Here is a 15,165-nt window from a genome sequence, read left to right on the forward strand (position 1 = left end):
CTCTCATCGCACCCAAAGAAGATTCACTTCGAAAATCAATATTATTTAAGGTATTAAAAAAGAAATGTTTTACAGGAACGATGTTGAACACGCGTTCGAGTCTCAGACGCCATGTTCCGTGTGTTTTGATTCCCTCAACGGTGTTGGCTTTCGCTAATTTGCATTACCTCTGTGTTGTACTATCCCGCCAAGTTTTATTAGTGTCGTCACTCTAGTGTGTATTACCTATATGTTGTAGTCTCTCCGTAGTTAGTACTTATTACATTATCTTTATGGTGCAGTATCGTAGTTTGTCTAACTTTTATGATGTATATTCTTTGTTTGGACTTACCGCTCATGGAGGTAAGAAGTAAGGGAGTTGGAGTGTACAATCTTTGCCATTTTAATACTTGGACGTCAAAATGAGAACGTTCCCCCCCCCACCCCACTCACTTTCCTATCTGCATAGGAAAATTTATGGTCGTAATGAAGTTTAACGTTAATTTGTTGCATATATGTTGGTATTATGTGTTGATTGATGACACCTCTACGATTCTTCGAAGCAAGTTCTTTTCAAGCTATTAAGCAAATTTATAGCATATTAGCCTTTATACAGCTACGATTTGTTTTGATATTCAATTGCTAACCAGAGATACTTTAACCTCAGTACAGACACCTGCTCCATAGACTAATAATTCCATGTTACCGCAATGGATTTTATAGTGCATATATGGTGTGATCTCCCTCCAAATTGTGTTACCTCCATCTTGTGTAGTCTCATCAAAGTTTGTTTTACATTTATAGCGTAGTCACTATCTATTTAGTTTCTCATCTATGGATTTTATTTTTTTTTTTTTCTTTTTTTCATTCTTGGGGTAATATCTCGAGATTCGCACAACTTCTATGGTAACGCCTCCCTCTAGTTTTTGTTACCTCTATGGCGCCGCCTTCGCGTCACGTGCCCGCTTTCAGACACGGAGCCGCCTGTTTTTCTCTCCTTATCGCAAACTCGCTAAAAAAAAAAATACCACGGGGCCCGGCACGAACCGCTGTTCGTTTCGCAAGCTCTGTGAAGAGAGAGAGAGAGAGAGAGAGAGAGAGAGGGAGAGTGAGAGAGAGGCGGGAGGGAGGGAGTTCTGCTCCTCCTCCTCGGGTGTCGGAACGTGTCCGAGATGGGCCGGCGGGCCATTAGCGGCCGCCCCAGGGGGGGGGGGGGGTTCAGTCCGCGAGAGAGCGCCGGGACGTCGGTCATTGGCGTCGTCAGCCCCGGGTCCGAGAGACACAACCCCACTCCCCTCCCAGGCGGGAAAAAGGGCCGGAAAGAAGCATGATCGGCGACTCCCGCGGCGCAGTCTTCACACACGACCTCTCAGGAGCACGTGAGTACACGACCATAACAACCGATTAACTCCACCGACCAACCCCTCTCCCCCTCTCCTTCATCGACAATCCTTCTGCGTCGCTACCTGTGCCCGTCGTCGATTATGCGTGCGCCGGCTTTCTTTTGAGAGTGACCTTCCTTGACGTAACCCTTCACTGGAATATTTTTTTTTTTTTGTAAATGGAACTGAAACGCTCATGTGTAAATTTGTACATTTACATGAAAAAGAGCAGTGAGAAAATTTTACAAAAGCACAACCGAAAATACAAATAACTATATAGGTACAACATTTTGTTAAGTGACATACGCCAATTCTAAACGATTAGCTTTTGTTGAGAAAATTTATGTTTGCTGTTTTCTACCACCGTTTTTACAGTCATTTTGTGAGCCAAAAAAATATGAAATGAAAATTCATTGGAAATGAGTTTACTACACTAGTTTTTACTGTTATTCGTCAAGTGGTTATTGCCATTTTCAATATTGAAATGTGTATATATACTGGGATTATATAAGCATTCTTCACTACTTATCCATGGAAATACTTCTTAAAATGGCCATGGACGGTACTATCTACTTATAACATCTAATTTCACATCTAATTTTAATCATGATCGAATTCATTACAGTTAGTATTTAACTTAAGAGTAGGCACAAGGTAACAAAAAATTTAAACTATTAACTTAAAAAAAATAGCTTGTGAAGAAAATTGGGAACCGCACGAAAAAAATATTTAATTTTTTTTGTGCGTTTAGGCCTTCAAGATAAAAAAAAACTGTTTTAACTTTAGACAGTAGGAAATTATAGAAGATTCTTGCCTATATGGAGTCGTTTTAATGAAAATAAGTTCAAGTTATTACAAATAAGGAACTTATAATTTTAGTTGTATACAGCAAGTTATATTAGCCGCAATATACGTGTAAGGAAACACGTGGAAGATACTTTATTAAAAGTAATTTTATTATTTAAATTGGTTTAATATGTTCCAGACAAATTATAACCTATTGCTCAATTATAACCGTTGCTTCGTAACGCATATACAATTTTCTTGACAAGTTCATTGCTGCACGTTACAACACATTGATATAAGTCACTTCACGTATTTCGGCGGTAGATCATTCTAACTTATGGCAGAATTTTTTACAATTATGTGGAAACAGATCTACAACGGGACTTCCGTAAAAGTTTATTCCAGCGGGAAATCAGAAACTAAAACCATTAAGAAGGGAGGAAGAAAAATATCTAAAGACGCCATACTGGCTTCGACAATATATTATAGTTTAATATTTAAATCCTGCATTCATTAAGACATAGATAACATATGAGACATCTACAAAGACTGTACGATAGTGTGTATTGACATTCCCCAAAATTAATTAAATTCTAAAGAAATACTTCATAGGGAAATCTTTTTTGTAGCAGGTAGTCACTATGCTCTTTAGGCATTCCATTAAATTATATATTATTCTTTAACCGAGCCAAAATTATGAAGTCGAACGATAGGAAATTACTACGGTATAAAATCAAAACAAAGATGGCGTCTTACGGTTGCTATTCTACCCTTTAACTTTTAAAATGCAGTGGCATTGTTCTTGGGTGCCTTCCTGAAAATACCAAAGTAAATGCCAAACGTAAATTACGTTAATTATTCCAGATAACAGCTAAACTACTTCGGCAAGTAGTTGCCCTTCGCTATTAGGGCTGTGGCCATGCGTCGATAAGGCTGGCAGACGATATTTTGAGCTTTACGTACCTGTGTGTTTTTTTTTTTTTTTTAATCCGGAGTACAGAAAAATGAAATTGAGGAAATAAAGGGGGTTGGGGAAGGGGCTTTTGAAAACCTAGCCTTTCGTTTCGGTCGTAAATAATCAAACAATTGTACCTACCATTACATCTTATAAGACACGTGTGTTTTTTAATGCGGCCATGTAATTGATTTGCAAGAAAAACGAATTGTGTAGGCAAAGTATTCAGCTTTTAATTAAGACTGAATTATTAAAATACAACCGCTACATGGCCTATAAAAAGGCTTGCTTTTTTATTTCTAGAAAAAGGATTTGATTGTAACTGACCTCCAGTTTCTCTCCAAACGACGGTGTACACTTTCTCTGGTATTCAATTCAGGAATAAATTACGAAACAATTGACAACGCCGCACAAATGGATTTTAAGTAGAACTTTGTTTACCGGGAATTTCCACAGTTCGGTACACTCAACGGAGAAATGTTTGTTTGCCTCAATAAATTTTTGTATTGGGCGAAATGTAGCCATTTTTTTCAAACTAATATTTTGTAGCACAAAAAAAAATGGACAGACTTACAAAATGATTCAGTCTATTCAGGAGTATATTTTTTTAGGTTTGCAACCTCAAATTTGTAAACAATTAACCAACCAAATATTGTGTTTTAGCATATAACTATTTGTTTCGCAGTATAGAAACATATATTTGTTTGAATTGAACCAACGTTTTTGCGAATGATATGCTTGTTGCGAGTAAGAATTGTAATTTATTGAGCGACCAGTGATTGAGTAAGTTTTCTGTTTGTAGAAGTCAGTGAAAATTTTTTATCTTTCTAATAGCCCCTTTTTGTCTTTATTCAACCAGAAAAAAATGTTCACAGCATACAATGTTTGTTTTTAATTTGATATAATCCTACATAAAAACAAATATTATCAAGCTGAATAAGGGAGGGTTAGGTTTAAACTGTTTATGTGCCATTATCGTCCTGTTTTTATCTTTAAATCTTGAAAATTAGACTTCGTTAAAAATAGACGACACATTAACATATTTATAAAGACGGTAACCTAATGTCTCCACAGTATTATTTAAGTTGTACACTGTTAGAAATTACTATAAATTAACCGAATTTTTAAATAAATATTTAACTAAAATAAACGAAGATTTTCTTCGTAGAAATGGTGCCGTATTTTGATCTCCGATTTTTATGCTTTCTCCTAAACAACGGTAAACACTCACTTGGACCAAGGAATATCCCTGGATAATTTGTAACCAGGTGAACATTTTGTAAAAGTGTAGTCATTCTCGAAAATGTACTAAGTACATTATCAACTTAATAATTCCATATAATTTTATAACACCTTTAAACGAAGCATAGTATATAACTTAAGTGGCTTTGTGTTTCTTATCTCTCCTTTACAGTTCAGCTTAAGCTTCGAACACAAATTCAAAACATGATAAATTTTTTTCCCACCCTGTACGGGCATGTAAGAGGACGTGCCCGAGTAATAGCTGTGTTTGACTTCAAGAGCGTCGTTGGTTTACGCTTCCAAACACGATTGTTGTCGTAGAAATAGTACACAGTTTCCAAGCACGTATGACGCCTGAAACAAACAATTTGTTGCAATTTTTCTGCAGACTCGCACTGGTTGTGAGATACTCGCGGTTTGGTTTTCTGGCATGTGTCAGGTCCAGGGCTTCCGCAGACAGGGAAAAATTTGGAAAACAGGTAAAACACAGGGAATTTAAAGCGTGTCTTCAAAACCTGGCAAGCACAAGGAATCTACTAAACTGGAGTAGTTATTTCAAATACTAATGTATTCCTTTAAAGTTTTAAAATTAATCAATCTCGGATACATCTGTAGCTGATAGCCCATCTCTTTAAGTCATTAATTATTCGTTAGTGAAACAATCAACGAATTGACTGTGTTATGATTTAAGGATTTGAAGCACGATAATATGTCGATTGTCACTTGGTCGCGATCAATAAATTATTATTTTTTGTGTTTGATACAATTGTTACAAATTGACAGCGTTGGTTGCATATAGTTGATCAGAATTATATCAGTGGAAACTGTAAATTGTGCGGGGGGAAAAAATTATGATTAATTTATATGGCTGAAATGTTTCTCGATAAGAACATATAAGTGGTGTAATAACATTTTAAGTTCCCTTGCTGGAATGTTTGGTTGAACAAGGAAAACCCGGGATAATTTTCCTGGTTATTTATAATCACTTTTTACTATGTTTATTATTTTTTTGTATATGGATTGGAAGAATGAACGTGAAAACTTTATATAAACTGAAAAACTAGGACAAGAAATTCAACGCAGAAATATTCTTTAAAATAATGCAAAACGTGATGAATACAAAAAAAAAAATTGGTTGTCTGTAAAGTCGGGTTACGGACGATATTTAACGCGACGTCATAACAAAATATTGATGAAATGATTGCAAACTTTTATGAATAAAATTGAATAATTTTTATTGAATTATCACTATTTTGTATGGATACAAAGAATGAGTGAAATGAAATCTACAATTTAATTGATAAATTTACTTTTATTTGCACTCATTAATTCAAATATGTTTATTACTTTAACGAACAGATTATTTTAACTAAAACTTATATACATGTTTGCTATTTAACTTCTTCCAATCTGTGTTATTCTGTTAAGGATAGGACGATGATAGGAAAAGTAGGAAACGAATGGGAGTGTTTCAAGTTTAATGTGCCTCGAAAAAGTCAAATCGATGTTTGTTCCAATCGAGTGGAAGAGAGATATATGCGGCGCAAGCGTATAATGGGCGTAACGGGACAATGAGTCATCCTTTTTCGTGCGTGCAGCCGGCGTTCATCGATTTATTAGACGTTGTCACGTCAAAAAATGTGTTTTCAACTACATTACTTGAAGCGAAGCACATGTAGTTACTGGAACCCACCGCTAGAATTTGCTGCCGGACTACAACTACGTCGATTATCGAATCATTCGGTTTGAAGAGCTAAATTTATTAGGTATATAATGTAAAGGCTCCGATAAAAGCGTAAAAAGACATGACAAAAAAAATTTAAACACCGGCTTTGGACCTGATTTTCGACAAGGGATTTCATTAAAATACTGCCAATCTTCATCAGACAGGTAAAGTTTCTATTTGTGTTTTTTTTTTTTAACTTTGGTTCGCGCTATCCGCCACAGATGGCAGCACCGTGGTTACACATTTTCGTTCCCTGCGATTTCCCTTCCATTCACGAAATTACTCCCACCAAATGCCGCACACCGAGAGTTATGATGTTTGTTTACGCAACAAAAATATTGTCAATGTATTTTGCGCAAAGTTTTTTTTTTTTAATTAATGACAGTAGGCATGGAATAGAGTTAGATGGTCGCAGAGCCAACATCAGCAACACAGTTGGATGCTCGCATGCATTCTGTGCCAGCCGCTCCGGGTTCGAGACCCGGGCAAGACATTAGCGTAGATTTGTACCTGTATTAATTGGCCACAAATAATTTACATACGCAAATGAATAGTCAAATTAAAAATATATATGTCAGCGTGTTATAAATAAGTCACATGAGGCGCGTTGGCAATGAAACATTACCAATGAGCCACTCATTAAAAGAACAGCGGTAAGGCAACCTGATTTAATTCTAGAGGAGCAGTCCTAGCATTCCGATGTCGATTTTTCACGGGTTTTTTTTTTTTTTTTCGGTTTCAGGATCACTCCAGGAAAATGATGGGATGGTTACTTTAAAAATGCCGATATCTCTGAGATGTGTGGTCACTGTGATTTCAGTTACACCAATATATTTAACTTAAACAAAAATAATAAAAAATATTATGGCTATATATATATATCACTGTCAGACGATGTTGCAATTTACATTTGTCAAATTTTTCCTGTAATTCATATTTGACAAAGACATATTATAACATTAATTCCGAATTTCCCTTAAAACATTTATTTTAAAAAGCAAAGTTGATTTCATAATTTACTAAAGTACGATTGGGGTTTTTATCTTATTTTTTACAGGATTTTGTTTTGTTTTTATATTTATTCATATGTAAGATTGTTAAGAGAAAAATATTACTTATTATCTGTAAATAAATGTTTTTTTTAAGAAATTTCACCACTCTTGTCTTAAAAACTATGCGGAGAGAAATTATTTTAAAATATTCAAAAAGGAGTAATTAGAGCACCCTAAACATAAATTGGTTAACTTAAGTTATTTTTTAACTTTATTTTACGGGGACGTGCATATGCACAAAAAAAACAAGACAATACTCAACAAAATTTATATCCCAATGTTATAGACAATGCGATTATGTTTCAAACTTGCTGAGTCGGCTACGCAACCTCAAACTGCAACAATCCGTGATGCAGTATATACAGCACAATAACATAAGTTGTTTGATATTTAAACATTTTGCAGCCACGACTCACAGTTGTTAATACGTCTTAGCTAATTACTGGGAAAAAGGGGGGAGGGGAGTGAAATTTTAGTGGGTTTCGTGCGAACAAATGTAAATAAAATAATTTATAACAATTAATTTAATTCCAACGGAATGCAACGTCGCAATGTCACATTGTGGCTGTTAGATGCAATATTAACGTACTCGACATGCAGCGAAATGCTTCGTGCTTGTGCAGGATTGAAATGCTCGTTATCAGACGGTTTCAGCCACGAAACCCGAACGGCTGACGATAGCCAAAAGTATTGAAAACGCTGAACATGGCTTTATTAATTTCGCTGAGTCGTACAAACAACCAGTCTCATACACTCTGATGTATGTAGCGCGGGCAAAATGTATGGTTGCCGCAGACAAGGAAACACACGGAGTAGATAAGAAAATGTGTTTTAAACCTTGGTAACGCAGGAAAATTTACTACACCTGAGTTACAAAAGGGTATAATGTCTTAAAAAATTATATGTATATTAATCTTAACTATTCATTTCAAAGTCTTATCAAACAAACATCCTCGTTTTTCTTTTCAGTGTATGTAGAGTTGGTTACGCAATTTTTATGGAAATGTTTACTTTAAATTTTGTAGGAAAACCTTTTATAGTCCATTCTGCATGTTATGTGCATTTGTTGAAATGAGTTTTTAGAAACAATGTGTATTATAATATACCTGTTATTTTGCCGGATAGATCGATGAGACAGGGAAAACAGGGGTAACTTAGGGGGAATTTACTGAGTAAGTGTGTGGGAATCCCGAAAGATGTGGTAAGCTGTCAGGGGTGGGCAGCGAAAGGGAAAGTAGGGGATGAGGATTACGCGTCAGTAGGGTGTGGTCAATGGAGCGTAGCATTTTTATTTCCTGTCAAACACTCGTTCAAAATGTGTTGAACGTTTTGCGAGCAATGGAGCATCTCGGCTGGCGTAGAAAAAGCAACTCTGCCAATCCTTCACTTTTCCATCAAACTGCACTACTTTTACAAAAGATTCCTATGGAAACCAATTGCCAAGAAATAGTTTGTAAATACTAAAAGAAATATATTGTAACTTTGCACAACGCATGGGAATGGTTATTTTTGCATATATTATATACGTTTTTCGAAATAATACTGATTATTTCTTTGGAAAATTGGTGCATAATTATAAATTTTAATTTGTGTTTCATTCAAACATATTTTTTTAACCATAGCAATATAATAGAATATCGAATAACTGGACTTAATTTTGGTTTATTATGCTTATAATTGTGCGCAGTTAATATCAATTAAAATATAAAATTTTATTTCGAAAAAACGTTTTTAATGCATGCAAAATAACCATAGCCATGTGTTGTGCAAAGTTACAATATAATTTTTTTGTAGTATTTAAAACTATTTATTTGGTAATTGGTTTCCGAAAGAAATCTTTTTGTAAAATTACAGAAATGTTTTTTTCTGTGTCAAAAAAAAACTTTAATAAACGATTCTTACGTTGCAAAACCTTTTAGTTTTCTTTTATTTAAATTTGTCGCTGCTCACATCTGCAGACAATTGGAATGATTTATATTTAGTCAGCCAGTATATGAGAAATGCAATGTCTGGACGGACCATTTATTGCTATCATTTTTAATGGATAAATATAAACAGTTCTTAGCTCCCGCCAAAATTCCACTCTTTCTATGCTCTCTTTGGGTATTTAGTCATGCGTCCGTAACATATCACTTCCCTCCCACGCACACGACATCCCTCCCTAGCACACGGCCGTGCATTTCACTATGCATAGTCGTGAATGCTTTCGCGCCCGAACCGTGATCTATGTTACGGTTATTTTTTCCAGTTGTGAATCCCACATTATACAGAACTCAACGTTAGCCCGAAAACAGTTCTGAATCAAAACACCAAAAGTCATAAAGTGTGTGTTTTATTTTTGGTCATGCGTATTATTTCATTAGTTTTTCAATCCCCACCATACACCAAATTGTTAGTGTCTAATTTTTTTTATTTGAAATATTAAATAACCCTACTTTGATAACAATTCAAATAACATGCTATACGTTAAGGGGAAAACGTTATTTGCACGACTAATGCGAAGAATAACTTCATCCTGGAAAATATTACTTTGCTAACTTTTGCGTTATTTATTTACTTACCCGTATTTTAATATAACTTGCTAAGTTAGCAGAGTATTTTTTTTACATTATGACTAGTACAATTTACCCGATTAATAATTTTTTGTCGCATATTTAATTTTATTTTAAATTGTTATTTATGATTGGGCAGTAATTTGTTTTTGCCACAGTTTCTAATAATTTGAGACAGGGTGTAATTTTTGAAAAAAAATTACAAAATTCATATAGCTCAAAAAACCTTTAAATTTTATTTTATACTTAACATTTTAACTCTCGGTACACGGCATTTGGTAGAGGAATTTCGTGAATGGAACAAAGTAGCATGGAGCGGAAATGTGTAACCACGATGCTGCCACCTGCAGCGTATAACGCGAACCATTGTTCACGAAGTCAAAGGTAAACCTTGTAGTATTAACTATTTTATACATTTTAACAAGATGGGCAGTATTTTAATAAAATTCCTTGTCGAAAATCAGGTTTAAAGTCGGTGTTTGAAAATTATTCAAGTCTTTTTCACATTTTACGGAGCCGTTTCATTATATAGTTAAAAAAAAATTCGGTCTGCAAATCGAATTATTCAATTCTCGACGTAGCTGCCCCGGGCAGTTATAGTTTGAAACTGCGTGTGAGTCTCGCCCAGAAATGTAGTTGAAAACACAATTCAAGTTTATTCATCACTTTCGGCGAAATATTAAATAATTCTACGTTAAATGTCGCGTCCGAGTATCGTATTATGTAAGTGTATTTGTAGCATGAGAACACATGAATTTGCTGCTACCGTAGTTAGACGTTTCACATCTCTGGCGAATACTGAATGACTCGCCACACATTTTATTTTTATTCACAAACCGTGATTAATTGGTCCATCGATTGTTCTCGGTGTTTTTACGTGCGGAGTTACGGGACACGCTTCATGTACTGTACAGACTGCCCTGACCTTGAACTGTGTGAGTCGTCGCTCAGTTTCTAATCTCGAGACCTCGGAAAGGATGGCGTTAATGTTGCCGGTTGTGGTGGAGGGGGAGGAGGGGTATAAAAGCGACATTCCATTGGGGAGCGTGGGACTGTTTTCCAGCGACGAATGTTTTCCCAAAAGGCCGCGTGGTTTTTCCCGACACTGCAGGTTCTAGTTAGACGGTCAGTGAACCCCGTGTGGTGAGATCAGCTGTCGATAGTTTTCAACCTACGCTGTAAATGTTTTTATGTTTTTACTATTGACGGAACTTCATTACTTCATAATAGTGTTCGCAGTAATTAGGTTCGTTTTCTTACCCGGTCATTTGTGCTTTTTGTTGTCCCAGTACCTACAGTAATTAAAGTTATATGAAAAACGTTCCCTGAATAGCTTTCCAATTATAACTGCGCATATTAATAAGCATATTAAAGCAAAATAAAGTAAAATTATTGCATTTTCTTTTTTCACGTTTTTTTTAATTTGCTTGAATTAAAAAATAAAATTATCAGTTTGTCTTTACCCAGGAAAGTTTTTAAATTAGTCTACCAAAATCGTATTTAGAAAAAATATATACTCCTAGTACTATAATTTCACTTAGAAAAAATTAATGAAAAGTGATTTTTTTTAGATTTTCTTTTTATTTATTTTTTTCTTATCCCTCTCCCCAAGTGTTTGAAACACACACACACAACCCCTCCCCCCCCCATTTTTCACGACAAAACAATCTTCTCAATGGCGCAACTCGTGTCATACATTACACACACACACACACACCTCCACCATGGGTGGCCGTTTCACTCCATCTGATCTGTGAAGTTTCACTTCTAACGAGCTTGGCGATCACGCGCTCATTTTTTTCATGTGTTTCTGGACCCTCCCCCCCCCCTCCCCCCCGACACAGTTGTCTTAGACGAGGCTGGGAACAACAATGTTTGGTTTCCGTTTCCTTGGCCGTGACACCCCGCAAGTCCACTACTGCCTTCTCTGGGGCTGACACGTATCGGCCGGAAGGTCGAACTCCATTTAGACTTCCACCCCCCCCCCCTCCCCTTGTTCTTCATTCGGCCTCACCTATCGTACCTTCGGCGCCGCGCACGTTCGCTGCGCGGTGACGTCGCCGTGTTGTTTGCCGACCGCACACGTTCGGTCACGTCAAAACCCCTCGGCCAAAACAGCCTGCGTGAAGAGCTCCTCGTCTGACCTTGCACTTGGCTCGACCGTTGGCTTCCGAGCGCCCGGCAACAGCGAACCTATCCAGGAGAGTAGCGGCAAGAAGGGCGACTGTTCCCCCCTCTCCCTAGCCCTTCACAAGGTGATGGGAGGGAATAATAAAACTATATATCCCGGCAAACTTCGGCTGCGGGTTCAGCAAGACGAAACATGAAAAACCTCTACATTAATTAAGGTCTATAAAGCTTCCAAGGCTGGTGCACGCCCTTAAAGTTACAGCCGAACAAAACCTTTATTTTAAACTAGCTAATGCCCGGCATGCGTTGCAAATGCCTCATTCTTTTTTTTTTTGTAATTATTTGAAGTAGCTTCACATATACATTTCTCTCTCTCTCTCTCTCTCTCTCTCTCTAATTTTCTATCTATGTATACATCTATCTTTCTCTTTATATCTCTATACATCTATATCTCTCTACCTATTTACATCTATCTTTTTATCTATATTTATATACTCCCTCTATATCGAGTTATTCCTCTCCTATATATACCTAAATCTCACTATCTTTCGATATATGTCACTATATATCCTTATCTATCTCTGTATTTAATTATGTCTCTATCTCTATTTATATCTCTGTCTCTTTATCTCTCTCAATCTCTATCTTTAATTCTCTATGTCGATATCACTTATTATATCTCTCTTTAATATTGAATTCAATTAAATTCGGTCATTCTTGCGCACTCATACACCGAAAACACAACGAACTGCCGCTAAATTATATAAAATACACACATTTGTTAAAATGATTCGTGCGCTAACTATTGTAAAATGGTTGCACTAATTCCGAAACCTTCGCGGGCATGCGCATAACAACCCACCAGAGTTTCATTGGATTAATGGTACAGGAACCCATAAGGGACAAACAAACAAATTAACATTAAACCTTCATATATATAGAAAATAGAAAAAAATATTTGAGATCTAATTCTGAGCTTGTGGATTACGTTTAATTAAATTAAATCACCGTACATTTTGGGGCTTTAGCAAATTTATTTCAATGAAATATTTGGGAGTAACATTTATTTACCATATAATTTTGTGACGTGGAACTACCTCCTATCATATAAATGAAATGTTTCTACGGCTACAAAATTCTCGGTGGTTGAAGAACTTCATTCAATTAAATATAATCCAGACGGTCAGTGTTCCGTACTTGCTCTATTATTTAAAATATAAAGGTTCTTCAGCCTCAACTTCAAGGGCATATACCAACTTTGGGAAGGACTTAGGACCGTAAGTCGTATTAGAGCGTTTTCAAATTATTTTGTGGCGATAAACCTGCAGTCGAAGTTAGTCGGTCGAATCCAGACTCATTCTGTAAAAACAACAAATTTCTGAAAAAAATTTCTCACAATTTGGTTGTTTTTTATTACAACACTTTGAAGAGAGCTTATAACGAAATAGAGAAAATGCGTCATATGTTCGACATCAAAAGAACTACTAAATTATTGTTTTATTCCTTATGTTGTTGTTTATTATTGTACGTTACCATCGACCGTCCTCCCCCGTGTAAGAGATTTAATCCCGAAAAATTCACTCCCCTCCGCCAATACAATTGCCGTTTTGGTTGGTTACGCCTTTTGTATAATGCCGTTCTGGTTGGTTATCAGCTCAGTAAGGTAAAAGTTTGTAGTTATTATTTACAGACTGAGCTCAGTCGTTTTTACAAAAACAAATATACAAACATATACTTAGTGTTATGATATTTGTTTTAAAATGTTTCAAGTTAATATTTTAGTAATGCCATATAAGTATAACGTCTAACGTGTGTGGAAAATTTAAAGTATTAAATGGTTAATGAATTTTCAATAAGGGACAGTATTTTAATAAACAAACTTTAGCGAGTTTTGGTGTGGTGTGAAAAAATTAATGACGCATGCAAACCAAAATATTGCACTATAAGAACATTGTGTATTAAATTTATTTGTTCTTCAGACATATCTGAGATACGTTATGAATTTATTCTTTATTTTTATGTTGCAGCACGATGTATTCACGCTCGATGTATCCCGGATCGATGTCCTACCTAAACACCAGTCCCAACTCTGACGTCAGCGGACAACATTTGACGTCACAAATGTGGGGCTCGCAAGGTAAGTTATCTCACCTATCCTTCATATTTTCGCAGTTGTATTCCTAGCGGTAGACTTCGCTGGGCAACAAACCAAACAATTCTTCACTCTTTCTGTTGCCAGGATGTCTAGAGATCACGAAAGTAACGAAAGTCACGAAAAAGTCCCAAAATAAACAGTAACGGTAATGGAAGCCACGAAACTTTAATTTCGAACACAGGAAAAAAAATATATTTTTCTAGAGATACAAAAAATTCCTTTGGATACCAGTTGCCAAGAAATAGTTTGTTATACTACAAGAAAGATACTGTAACTTCGTACAACACATAGCAAAGGTTATTTTTGCTAATATGAAATACGCTTTTCGAGATAATACTTAGTATTTCTTACGAAAATTGGTGTATAAATTTAATTTTTAATTGATGTATATTTTAAACTACAGAAAATATAATAGAATATTAAAAACTGAACTTTTATTTTATTGTTTTAAGATTATTATGAGCGCAGTTCATACTGGAAAGTTATTCAGGGAACGGTCTACAAATAAAAATAACACAAGGCATAAATGTCCAGGTAAGAATCCGAAGCTTGTATTAAAACGAACACTATTTTGAAGTGATATAGTTTTTTTTATGCAAATGTACAAGTGTACAAAATCATATAATTTTACATGAATATTTACGTTTCTTTTTTTAAAAAAAAGTACAGTGCAATGCCTTTTGCTAAACTGCATTTCGTTTTTTTTCAACTCACTCCAGTTTATATTTGCATATTATATATATATATATAATTAATTGGAGAATGTCCACTTAAATTATATGAAAGTTATTTCAGAAAAAAATTGTAAGCTTGTGTACATAAAAATCAACACGTTCCTGTGTAAAGTAGATTTATTTTGTATAACATTTAATTTTGCATATTATATCTACGTAAACAAAGAAAATTCGTATGAACATTTTTTTAGAAGGTCCTAAAACTTCGCGAATATTGCTCTCTAGGTATATTTGTAGGCATCCTGGTTACAACGTTTGAGAGGGAAGGTGAGTTGATGTTCACGATGCTCTGTAAGCACGGTCGTTTGTTTAACTATCTAGGGCCTCTGACTGGTTGGAAGGTTCTAGGTTTATTGAGTAAGTTCCTTCTCATCGATCTGTTTGGTTGTCGTGAACCTCCATAAACAGAAGGAATTTTTAAACCAAAGAAAAATATATTTGGGCAGTAGAACCATCGCACGTTAGGCCATGG

At 35.5% G+C, this 15,165-nt stretch overlaps 1 protein-coding gene across 2 annotated transcripts in view; it reads left to right on the plus strand.

The window, feature by feature from the left end:
* Positions 1 to 15,165, plus strand: part of LOC134531789 (box A-binding factor-like) — a 335,983-nt gene that overhangs the window by 228,611 nt on the left and 92,207 nt on the right. For both annotated transcript variants that reach the window (XM_063367716.1, XM_063367717.1), the window contains exon 3: positions 13,832 to 13,941. In XM_063367716.1, coding sequence (XP_063223786.1) covers positions 13,832 to 13,941 — 110 coding nt within the window. The remainder of the gene's footprint in view (positions 1 to 13,831; positions 13,942 to 15,165) is intronic.

Source organism: Bacillus rossius, chromosome 5 (assembly GCF_032445375.1).
Source record: "Bacillus rossius redtenbacheri isolate Brsri chromosome 5, Brsri_v3, whole genome shotgun sequence".
Classification (NCBI taxonomy): Eukaryota; Metazoa; Arthropoda; class Insecta; order Phasmatodea; family Bacillidae; genus Bacillus; species Bacillus rossius.